The sequence below is a fragment of the Petaurus breviceps genome, unplaced genomic scaffold (genome assembly GCF_028583685.1).
Source record: "Petaurus breviceps papuanus isolate PSGF00001 unplaced genomic scaffold, PetGlider_PUasm1.0 90784, whole genome shotgun sequence".
NCBI classification, from domain to species: Eukaryota; Metazoa; Chordata; class Mammalia; order Diprotodontia; family Petauridae; genus Petaurus; species Petaurus breviceps.
In genome coordinates, this window is record NW_027187345.1 from 9,808,081 (window position 1) to 9,821,150 (window position 13,070).

General features: G+C 38.9%; 1 protein-coding gene across 1 annotated transcript in view; it reads right to left on the bottom strand.

Annotated features, from left to right (window-relative positions):
• Positions 1 to 1,451: 1,451 nt before the first annotated feature.
• UST (uronyl 2-sulfotransferase) overlaps positions 1,452 to 13,070 on the bottom strand; it is a 400,212-nt gene continuing 388,593 nt past the window's right edge. The window contains exon 8 of the mRNA XM_069069738.1: positions 1,452 to 5,259. Coding sequence (XP_068925839.1) covers positions 4,976 to 5,259 — 284 coding nt within the window. The 3' untranslated portion in view covers positions 1,452 to 4,975. The remainder of the gene's footprint in view (positions 5,260 to 13,070) is intronic.

The following is a 13,070-nucleotide window of genomic DNA, read 5'->3' on the forward strand; positions in this document are numbered from 1 at the left end:
ACCTTTTGATATATTGCTTTCTTCCATGTCCTCTCTGGTTATGCCATACTGGCCCACTTACTTTTCCTCACATAAGAATCTCTCTCTTGAGTCCTTGACTTTTCACTGACCATCTCTCATTCCCAAAATGTTCTCTCTCCTTACCCTTATCTCCTCATCTTGAAATTCCCAGTTTTCTTCAAGACTTATTTTTAGTTATGTGAGACCTTTCCTGATTTCCCCAGTTGCTAGGATCTTCCGCTTCTAGTTTACCTTGAGTTGAGTTATATATGTCATATAGAATATATATGTATACATAGCAATACATCTGTCTCTTTCTCTAACTCCATACATACATGGTAAATAGAGAGTAGGTCTTGAAGAGAGGAAGACCTGCGTTCACATCCTTCCTCTGACACATCCTGGTTGTATAACATTGGACAAATCACTTATCCTCTTAGTATTTTAGGCAACTCTAAGAAAACACTCTAAATTGAAGAAAAAGTGTTGATATGCATTCATAGAAGGAATTTTCTTATCATGAAGTCTTCTATGCAATAAAGTCAAAGGCCCAGTGCCTATCCCTATATTTGTACATGCTGTCTCTCCCATTAGAATTCAATCTCCTCAAGGGCAAGACTTATACCCCCAATACTTGTAGTACAGTACCTGACACTAGTTACTTAATAAATGCTGGCTTGATTGATTATAAAGCCCACAGACAAATCACATCATTCCCCACATAGCCCTCATTTCGAGCACCCTGAGTTTCTTTCACTGCAGTTACTGCTTGTTGGTTTGCTCCATTGTTAAGGAGTCCATTGAAAGTCCCCCCAGGTCCTTACTTTATTGTCCTGGGCCACAGAACAACATTCAACAGCAAGGAAAGGCCACTACTTAATACTCATCATTAGAGACTCAACTAATTTATTTTCTCTCATCACAAAGCATTTTCTGATGAACAATAACTTATTCTTCCAGTTAGTATCAATGAATGGTAGACTGTTTCCCTGGTAAGAAGTGGACATTACATTGCTCAAATAACATGTCACTGAACTGTCATGTCTACAGTGCCTAGGAAGCATGGGAAGCCATTTTATTTTTTGTGAAAAATTCCAATAGATCTTAGAGAAACCTTTAAGGTTCTGTCCCTCTAAAGGGAAGGGTTTGAGGTGGTCAATTTGAGGCTAGAAATGTCTTGCCTTTTATCACACTGTGGCTTATATGTATAGACTTGGAAGTTATTCACCTGATGGGCATAAAATATTGTGATTCAGGCTGAGGCTTCCTGACACTGGAATGATCTGCTGATTCAGTGGAAATAGCAATTAAAACAATTGTTCCAACAGACAAAAAAAACCAGGTGTTCAATCAACTCTTTCCGAATCTGTGTGAAAACCAAGTAGGATCTCATTTTAATATCACATTAGGAGAAGGAAAACCTGGCCAACCAAGGAAGCTGAAGTGCTGTGTGTGTGTGGAATTGCAAGGTTTTATTTTCAGCTATCAACAGGCTGGAAAAAAAAGGCCAACTTATTTATATTCCTTTACCCTTAATGTGGGTACTGAATAAGTTAAAGAACATTTCATCCCAAACACAGATTGCTTTCATTTCAGTTAAGCTAATGTTTTGGTTCCTTATATATTTTCTTATTTTCATTAATGTCAAACACCAAACTTTTTTTCTTCTTCTTAAAAAAAAAGATTTACAAGCACTTACACGGCACTCAACACAAAGTAGGCTAAAGGCTCATAATAGTGACTTTTGCTTTTTAAAAAACATCCAGCAGACTAAAATAAAATCATTTTAATTAACTCCTTCCTGAGTAACTAAAACCTTGGAATGTGCTGAAAAGTTATAATAAATAAGGCAGTCAAAGATTAACCAGCTTAACATGTATTTTCTTTTAAATTAAACTATGTAAAATGTACAATATATTTCACGATGTACAAACCGTGTGTGGGCCTAGAGCCAGAAAGACTTTTCCTTAAGTGCCAAATAAATTTATGGAGTACCTTGCCTTTGAGGGAGAAACAGGCATAACTTAGAGGCAGTTTGTTAGGTAAAAATAACATTAAGGCCCAGCAAGTAAATCATTCAACAGTTTTTGCTTTTTTGTTCTAAAGTGGTCAAGATAGAAATGCCTTTGAATCGATAGGAGACGCCGACTAACGGATTGGAATTAAACTCTAAGCAAGTGCCACAAAGGGGCCAAATGAATGCGATGACCCGCTACTCTACTGCTCTGACTATGGCATGATTTAAAACACCTTTGCTCATGTTAAAGGTGAGGATACAGTTTTTCTCATTTGATTACAAGGTTCCACAGTGTGTAAACTAATTCTTCTTTACATGTAATTTCATAGAAACCACTTCAAGTCCACAAGGCAGCAGATTCTCATTTTGTGTCCTGACACTGGCTGTTAGCCAGGCCACTTTCTGTTAGGGTACCTTAATGGTAGTGCAGAAATCCCTCAAATGAGCATGAAGGACATTTCTCTTTCAGGAACATTTCTTCCAAATGTTTATCTTACTTGAACACTACAGCTCTTCTTAAATACACCCCTCTTTGGGTGGAAAAGCACACCCACAAGGATGCCAAGCGCCACTCACACAGTTGGGCTGGTCCAAGGCCAAGCTGATTTCCTGTGGGTGTGGGGACTTCTGAGTACATCTCATGATAAAGTAGCTTTGGGGAGGACTTGCCTATTGTCGAATGACTTGTTTTAGATCTTGACTACTGTCCAATATAAGGGGGGCAGGGGGACCACTAACGATTTATATGTGTTTGAAGAAGTTCAAACTATGTGGTTTGTAAAAAGCCCAAAGTATGATTTAGTGTAAACTGGACCCCACTAATACGCTGCTGCTGCCACCTGCAGGCCTGCTTTTAAGTCAAACTGTGGAGTGGGCAAAGTTGGTTAGCTCCCTCTCTTCTACCTTTTTCCTTATTTTTAAGTAATCTTGATTAAGATTCAACCTTTTCTAGGGGTATTTGCATTTTAATCCAAAGGAATACATTTCACATTGTGTAATATTGGAAGTCAAGTCAGTGGGAAAAAAAATACTTCAGCACTGGGGTCTCAGGCAGTACCACAGAATTCATGCCTACTTGTAATGGCGGCCTTCTGTTGGTGAAGCTAGTTTTGGGAGGTGATCGATACAAGGCTGCTCTTTTGCCAGGGACAGGACAGTGGTCCTATTGTTACCTGCACTGACTTTATCACCCTTGTCCATGAAAGGAACTGCTTACTGAGGGAATAGAGACTAAAACATAATCAGTATTGAGAGTTGTGTGGAAAGTTCTGGATTTGAGGCTAGAGCACCTGAGTTTGAATTCTTTTTTTTTTTTTTTTGGAGGGGAAAGGGCAGGGCAATTGGGGTTAAGTGATTTGCCCAAGGTCACATGGCTAGTGAATGTGTCAAATGTCTGAGGTCAAATTTGAACTCAGGTCCTCCTGACTCCAGGGCTGGTGCTCTATTCACTGTACCACCTAGCCACCCCATGAGTTTGAATGCTTACTCTGCCACTTATAATCCCTGTGTAATTCTGGGTCAGTCTTTGAGCCTCAGCTTTCTTATCTGTAAAACAAAAGGGTTGGATTAGATCAGCGGTCCTTAAGCTGAGGTCAATGGAACTGTTTTTTTTTTTTTTTAATATTTTTGTATCTGAATTTCAATATAATTGGTTTCCTATGTATTTCATTTTATGCATTTAAAATTAATACTCTGAGAGGGGGCCCACTGACTTCACTAGGCTGCCAAAGGGGTTCATAACACATCAAGGCTTAAGAACCCCTGGATTAGATAGACCTTTAAGGCCCTTTCTAGCTCTGCTTATATATTCCTATGATGTTAAGTTGGTTCGCACATGTCTCATGGGATTTATAACCCTTTTATCTTTTAAAGAAGCGTCACCCTTCTGTTGCTTGTCTTTTATTAGCTGAGTTAGATATGGTCACCATGACTAGACTTTGTCCTTACTGGGAGGACTTCTTCAGAAAACCTGAAGTGTTGTCCCCAGGGTGGTGACTTAGGATTTCATCTCAAAGCAATACTAAGAGGAAGGATTTTTATAGTGGCTAGAACAAGACTATGGCTATTTCCTAATGAACCCTGAAGCCCTAAAACCTCATTACTGAGTCTTTCTCCTTACTGTTCACATGGACTACAGATGTTCAGATGGATCCATCAGTGATTTCTTTTCTCATCCATGTGACTCTATCACCTATGAGTAATATTCTTAAGAATTAGCTATCTCAATGGAGCTTGGCATGTACTTTGAACTTTCAAAGTAGTGTAAAACATGAAATTGGCGGGTTGTTCAGCACAAAGAGCCCACAGAGACTTATGCTGATGCTATTGTTCAGTGCTCATTCCCAAGAGCAAAGGTACTGAAAAGACAACCTAATTTCATTTACCATTTGAGATTTTTGAGGCTTTCAAGACAAAAGTTCCTCCATACTAATGGACCCAATTCACTCTGGGAAATGTATCCTACTTATAAGCTATTGTGACTTAAGTTGGCTGTCCTATTTCCTTTGTGACCTGGACTATTATGTGATTCTTAAATTCCCCTGGACTTTGTCAAAACTGACTTGTATTCTTGTTGAGATGGACAAAGATGCCTCTATTACCATGGAGGCAGCTGATACTTTGCACAAATAATTTTGCAAATAAATGGCAGGCTGTTTGAAGGTAGAGTGTCCTTCCCAAACACACTGAGGAAAGCTATTTTATGATGAGATGTTTTGAGTTGGAGCCATCTAGGGTGTCCTAGAAAGGATCCTAGGGAGCCAAGAAAAACATACAATAAAATTAAACAAATAAAACCCGCAAAACCGGGTATCTCCCATTCACCCCATCATGTGGGAATGTTTTTTTTTTTAATGCAACTGTGCATTAACTTAGTCCCTTAAGCATTCTTTTTGAAACAAACATAAAAGCTCTCAATAAAGAGGGATGAATCCATTGGAGGTTGGCATGGTGCTTGCATCACCTCTTGTAGATGTCTTCCAACCACTTTTCATCATCTTGCTCCTCATCATCTATTGGTTCCTCGGTTTCCAGTGGAGTAGGGATAAAGAACTGTGGTCTCACAGGTGGCTTGTTGACGTGAGACTTGAGTCCAAATTTGCGCTTGAGCAAGTGGAACTGCTCTTTGACAAAGTAGTAGAATTCATACTCATATCTCATGCGTTGGTAGAGAATTTGAATAGCCTCAGGAGAAGGGACGGTCTTTTTTACTGTCACAGTCATGTTTCCAAGTTTCCTATGTTCTGAAAAGGAAAGAAACCAGACTTGGATATCATATCATATACACACATACATATACATATATACCTACACACATACATACATATACATATATGGCACAGTGGATAGAGTAGAGTGCTGGACCTGAGTCAGAAAGACTCATTTTTGTGAGTTCAAATCTAGCTTCAGATACTTACTAGTTGTGTGACCCTGGGAAAGTCACTGAACCATTTGCCTCGGTCCCTCATCTGTAAAATGAGCTGGAGAAGGAAATGGCAAGTCACTCTAGTATCTTTAACCTTAAATGGGGACATGAAGAGTCAGATATGACTAAAATAACTAAACAAAAATATATACATACATATATGCATGTGTGCATACATATATATGTATGTATTGTCCAAACTCATTAATCAACTTTATCTGGATAAGAGAATCTAGAATTCTATGTTATTAATGGTAACTGAAATAAGTAGCTACGAGACAAAGAAACAGGAGGGAAAGGTCTGCTCTTAATATGACCTAGAAAATACTGATACTCTCATGGTTTATGGTCTCATGGTTGATATTGACATTAGCTGGTTAAACATACCATGTATAATAGACATTCAGTACTTTTCCATTTCAGAACATGTTTTTTGATAAACATGTAAATTCAGCAGTTTTGAAATTCTTGAAATATTTTATTTTAGATGATCCTGTCAGCCAAAGACAACAAGAAAAATGTGGTATTTTATAATATGTTAAATGTGGTATAACATAAAATGTGGTATCTTATAACAGTTAAATGGTCTTAGCCAAAAAAGTAGGTGCTTTGAAGACCCTGTGCGTGAAAGAAAAGGACCATCTTTTAAAGAAGAATATTCAACTGGTACTGCTGTTTTACAGTGAGGAATGGACTATCACAGACCCCAAAGAATTTTAAAAATAAAGAGTATTATACAGACAGCAGCGTAGAAGTGCATGGTGGACACACCATAAAACCAACAGGAACTCTGAACAGTTGTCATCAAAGACTTGTATGAAAAGAAGGCAAAGTAGGCAGGTTACAGTGAGGAATGAACAAGCAAGGTAGGCAGTATGCTTCACTGGTATCTTTATGGTATAAGGAGAAAGAAAGCAAAGATATCTAGCATGTTAGGTTGACTGCTGCTGGCTGACTAATAAGAAAATGTTGGCAAGAGCTTCACAGGAGGGGCAGGCATGGATGGGTGTCAATGAGCATCATTGGAGAGAACTAGATGAAGGTACTAGACTTCAAAGTATAATACACCAACACATAGTCGCATCATTCCATTCAAACTGACTATTGATTTCTGCTCATGTATTGATGAAAGGAAAGGATGGCAGTAATATACATGAGAAACTTATTTTTTTTGAGGGGGTAAGCAAGGCTAAGTGACTTGCCCAAGGTCACACAGCTAGACTCAGGTTCTTCTGACTTCATGGTCAATACTCTATCCACTGCACCACCTAGCTGTGCCTCTTGAGAAACTTTTTGCAACAAAGTCAATGGAAGGTAAATTAATTCCTGAGCCTGTTAAAACCCATGTTCTTCCTTTATTCCTTCTTCCACATTGGGTTCCATATTGGGAAACTGAAGAATATGCAGAGATGGGCAACCTAATAGACTGAGGGTTCTAGAGCATGCCCTACAAAAATCATCTGAAAGGGTGGAAGATGTTTGGCCAGGAAAAGAAAAAAATAAACACAACTTCCACATGATAGTTGTCTTTAAGTATTGAAATGATGAATGGGGAATTATTAGACTTAGGATGTTTGCCCCCAGAGAACTGACATAGGAGTAGTGGGTGAGGTTGTAGAAAAGTAGATTTAGGTTTGATATAAGGAAAATTTTGTTTTTTAAACAGAGTCAAAGAAAACTGGAAGAGGTTGCCTGCAGGAAGAGTAAGTTCTTTTTTGCTGGAGGTCTTTAAGGGAAGGCTAGCTGACCACTTTCAGAGAAATTATGGAAGGCATTGTTGTTCAAGTATGAATGGAATTAAACAGCTATCCCAACTCTGAGATTGTGTGTGTCTATGCTTCAGCCTTGATTTAGTCTTAAGGACTGAAACATAAAATTGTAAGGAAGGCTCCTGGGCTAGCTCACCTTTCATTCCCCACCTAGCTGCACACCTTTGGACTGGATCCCATCGTGCCCCCAGGAATTTCATCATAAGGGAACTCATCATTGAGTGAGATTGTGTCAACCTTGATACTCACACCTTTGCAGTACCCTAAGTACCCTCTGTCCCTCTGATGGAGGGTAGGACAAAGAAGTCCTCCCAAATTCTCCATTACAAAAGGGCTTGTAGGTCAGCCATCTCTTAATTTCCTAGTAGGCTGCATTCCTTTGGACTAGACTCCACCATACCCCAGTGCTGGGAAACTTCCTTCTCCTTTCCTCCTGTTTTTTAGTTTCCCTTGAGAGAGCTCCTTTCTTTTTAATATTGGAAAACCCAGTGCTTAGCATAGTACCAGGAACATAGTAGGTGCTTAATAAAATGTTTATTGCCTGACATACAATACACTGGTAGATATGCACTTTCTGATATGTTATTTGGGAACACTTGACTCAATGCATGCAAGTTGAGAAAAAAAAATGGAAACGCTTTAATTTTTTTAAAGGGATACTTTAAATTTTTTCCTATTCCTGAAGTAATTCTAATGTTATTTCTTTTCAGAGCTGGTTGATGAACTATATCCCTTTATATCCCCTTTCCACCCCCAGCCCCATATTTTATAGTCATATTCTATTGTGATCTAAAATGGTCTTAACCCAGCTGAAAAAAACACCATATATATCACTGCTCTCAGCCGTTTGATTAATTGGCTTGAAACAAAAACCAAATCTATTTGCAGATAAAAATTAGGCTGGGATGCAATCCCTAAAGATTTTTTTAAAATGTTTAAAAAATATTAGTAGGACTGGTGTAAGCATGTAGACCACTCTGAAGGCTGTCATTCATTGGGATGTGTATATTCTAGTATTTTATTTAAAAAAATAAACAACTTAAGACTTTATAATTATCTCAATATGTCATGAATTTGCATTATCCAATATTCAAACATAGGTTCATTGGCAAACGTTTGTGTGATTTGCTTATAGTTAAATAAGGAATGGGAGAAAGATAAAACTCAGGAATTTTCAGTCTCTTATCTGAGCCACTCACCAGATACACCTCTTCCTTAAGGTTCTTGCATAATTTAATGGTTTCCCCCCTTTACCACAGCAGTATTAAGGCCCAAGGATTTCTAAGAATGCACTGAATCTAAACCAGTTTAATCACTTCAACCTTGCCAATGTTTTGCAAGGTTAATTCATAAAGAAGTGGATTCCCCTTTCCAGAACAGATTCATGGTTTCTGTGCTTTCCACTAGGTGGACACAGAAGCCCAGGACAAGGACGGAATGTGTACCACCTTTTCCTCCTTAGGACGGGAGGAAGACCCAATAGGGAAATAGTGATGGAACCTGGGGAGTGAGTAATTGTTATCTCTGCTCCCTTCAATCTGTCAAGCAATCAATAACCATTTATTAAGCATTTACTTTGTACCAGGCACTGTGCTAAGTGCAGGGGATACAAAAATAGGCAAAAGACAGTCCCTGCCCTCAAGGAACTTACAATCTAATAAAAATACCATTCTGCAGAGGGAGGTCTGTGTTCCAGAGAGGCTTTCCTTTCATAGCCCAGCTTTTTAAAAGGAAATTAGAACTTACAATTATAGCACACTAGACCACTTTATCCAACACCTTCATTTTCAAAATGAGGAATCTGACACTCAGAAAAAATAAGTCACTTGTGCAGGTCACAGTGAGTCAGGAGCAGATTAAAAATATCCTGATGTAGGGGAAGCTAGGTGGTGCAGTGAATAGAGCACTAGCCCTGGGGTTAGGAGGACCTGAGTTCAAATTTGACCTCATACACTTGACATTTACTAGCTGTGTGACCCTGGGAAAGTCACTTAACCTTGATTGCCTTCCCCAAAACATGTCCTGATGCAAATTTTTGTCCTGAGTTCCAATAATGTAAGGGATTTACATCTTCAAACTCTTTTTTATTCATTTTTTTACATATTTTCATCTTTTTGTTGTTGTTCAGTCATTTTTCAACTATGTCCAATTCTTCATGAACCCATTTGGGATTTTCTTGGCAAAGATACTGGGTTGGTTTGCCATTTTCTTCTCTAGCTCATTTTATAGATGAGGAAACAGAGGCAAACAGGGTTAAATGACTGGCCCAGGGTCACACAGTGGATAAGTGTCTTAGGCCGGATTTGAGCTCAGGTCTTCTTGACTCCAGGCCAAGCACTCTATCCACTCTGCCACCTAGCTGCCTGATGGCCTCCATGGGCCCTTCAGATTCTGAAGCTCTGTGATTCTTTGATTCCTACAAAAAGTTTAGACTTAAATATAGCTGTGAATTCTGCACTTCGCATATGCCAGGATTTTAGGAACCAGTTTAAATATCTTGTCATATCTACACAATTTCCTTGCACCTGAATTACCAGACTTGCTTATAATAAAATATTATCAACTCAGCAGGGGAAGCAGCTATTATCAAACGATTCACAATGCAACTTATTCATATCACAGGCTGTTTATGCTTTGAAAGTACAGTAATGGGATAAGAATATTATCTAGATAATTTTAGGAAAAATGATTTTTATTCTGGGCCTGCAATTATATAAATAATTCCCTCAGTTATGTGCTTTGTTTCATGTGGACAGACAATGAATCTACATATTAACTTTTCCTGCATATGAATATTATCAATACTGGGATTGTATAATAAGGCTTCAGAAAGACCTATAGGGGACATACAAATTTAAAAAGAGAAGACTTGCTTCCCCCCAACCCCCCACTCCTCTTCTACCAAAATAACAGACTGGTGGTACCATCAGTCTGTGACAAACCAGCCAGTGGCAGTTTAACTTGTTTGTTATACAGAGCCAGTGGGAGGGGATGGAGGAACACAAGGGGACTTAGATGGGTTTTCCCCTTCAGTCATCCTTCCTCTGAAGAAATATAAGAAGATCCTGGCTAGGAGTCTGAGGATACAAATTTGTTATTCTACCTTAGTAAAAGGGTAAATATAGTGGATGTGGTAGCCTCTTTACAATATTGTTTTGCTTTTTTTCCTGTTTATTCTCTCTTTCGTTTCTCTCTCTCTCTCTCTCTCTCTCTCTCTCTCTCTCTCTCTCTCTCTCTCTCTCTCTCTCTTTTCCTCTCCCCCTCTCTCTTTTTCTCTCTCAACTCTCTCTCTGCTTCTCCTTCTCTTCCTCCCCTCTCCCTTCTCCTCTCTTCTCTCTTCCCTCCACCTCTCTCCCCAGTGCAGGGCTTCCTTCTAGGTCCTAAGTATTTCCAAATGGGAGAATTCTCTCCTACCTCTTGCATAACCCACTGTCTGTTTAGCTATGCTGTAGGTGATAGAATGTTAAAACTGGAGTCAGAATTACTTGAATTTGAATTTTGCCTCTAACATTTGTTAAGTGAGTGACCCTAGGTAAGACAGTACTTAGCATAGTGCCTGGAATATAGTGGGGCTTACTAAGTGTTTACTGATCAATTTAACCTTTCTCAGGCTCAGTTTCCTCATCTGTAAAATGGGGATAAAATAGCACATGACATTTTTTGCAAAGTTTTAAGTATTAGATAAATGCCAGCTGTTATTCTTATTAACCATGATTTGCTCTGAAGTCATTTCAGCTTATCAGAAAAAAAAATCAGTTGCTATTGGTGGTGAAAAAAAAACAGGAAGGAAACAAAAAGGAAAAGGAAGAAAGACAAGTGATGAAGGTACAGTGAGAGAGAAAAAGGAAAGAGTCATATATAAATCTTGGGGTGGGCAATGGTGAGCAAAGTGCTCTATCAATGTCAGTCAAAAATATAGTCTCAAAAAGCTGCCAATGGCATTGAAAAGTTAAGTAACTTGTTGAGAACCACAAAGCCAGCATGTGTTAAAGGTGAGATTTAAACTCAGGTCCCCCTAGCTGCAAGGCTAGCCCTCTATCTTCTAATAAAACAATGTGCTATTTGAAATGGGTAAAAGGGGCTAGTTAGGTGGTATAGTGGATAGAGCACCAGTCCTGGAGTCAAGAGGATCTGAGTTCAAATCCAACCTCTGATATTTGCTACTTAGTAGCTGTGTGACCCAGGGCAAGTCACTTTACCCTGATTGCCTTGCCAAAAAAATAATAAGAGAGAGAGAGAGGAATGGGCAGAAAAACCAAAAGTTTCTATGTAACCATTGCTAATTTTCCCCACTTAACAGCTTTTTATAGAGCAGTCATTTTATAGGGTCTAATGACTAAATTCATTGGTACTGTCAATACTTTAAATACATATCTCTTGGAAAAAGGAGTATAATTTTCTGGCATCAGAAATTCAGTAGGGGTATCTAGGTGGTGCAGTAAACAGAGCACCAGCTCTGGAGTCAGGAGGACCTGAGTTCAAATTCAATCTCAGGCACTTGACACACTTACTAGCTGTGTGACCTTGGGCAAGTCACTTAACCCCAATTGCCTTGCCTTCCTCCCTCAAAAAATAAAATTCAGTAGAATCCCCGAACTCCATAAAACCCTGTCACTTATATCACTTCTCATTAGCAATATCATTTAGTAAGGGGATAATAGGCAAGAAGACATGTTATAGAACATGGTGACCTCTACTGTCAGGGAGCTTTTCTTTCATGAGAGACTCAAATACTGATGAAATCACAGGTACCATTTAACTGTAAACTAAGATTAGAAAGATATCACTGCCTATGGAGCTTATGTAAATCCACATAAAGTAATTGATTTTTCCATTGACAGGTTGGGAGATGAAGTTGTGTACTCAGTATGTCAAAAGATCTTTACTTCACCAATGTTTCTATTCCTTCGCCCATACGGTCAGTTTTCCTACTACCTAGCAGATGGTTTTCCCAGTGCTTTTCTGTGGGTGGGAAGGAGCCTGGTGGTTGGAATTCTGTATTGAATTTCTTGATGACACAAAGGTGGGAGGGATAGCTAAGAAGTTGAATAACAAAACTGGGATCTCTCCAAATCATGAAAGGTTAGACCAACTGAGTTCAAACTAATAAGATAAAATATAATAGGGATAAATATAAAATTTGGCAGTTGGATTTCTTTAAAAAAACAAACAAAAATCAACTACACAAGCCCAGGATTAGGGAGGTGTGGCTAGACAATAATTAATGTGAAAACGTCCTGGTGGTTCTGGTGAACTAAAAATCCATGAGTCAGGCTTAATAAAGAATTCTTAAAAACAACAACAACAAAAAAAAACCAAACCAAACAAACCCAGAAGAACACTGCACTAGAAACGTGTCCATGTATGACTTCTGTGCTGTCAGTGGGACAGGTGAGTCAGCCCATTGCTATGTACTCCAGATTTTAGGAAAACCCCAGGGTTTCCCTCCAAACATAACATAGATCTGAGTAAGTTACCAGCTTGGTTATTTGAGGCAGGATCCAACTCTAGCTTGAATTCCATAAATGGTTCTAAAGGAAGGTATTAGGGCTTTAGGGTGGAGACTATGCTGGCCAATTCATATAACAAGCATTCTTTAGGAAATATACTTATTGCTAATTTGTGTGTGTGTGTGTGTGTGTGTAGCTGTAAGAGGAGTGGTGGGATGGGAAGTGGGAAAGGAACATTCCTAAATGAAGATGAGCTGTTTTAAAAGCAAAAACCAAGAAATGAAGACACTCAAACCCAGTGTGGTTTAGTGGTAAAAGTCCCTGGAGAGAGAGGACCTGGGCTGAGATCCCTCTTCTGATGTTTATTATCTCTTACTTGGGGAAAGCCATTTAACCTCTCTGGGACCCAG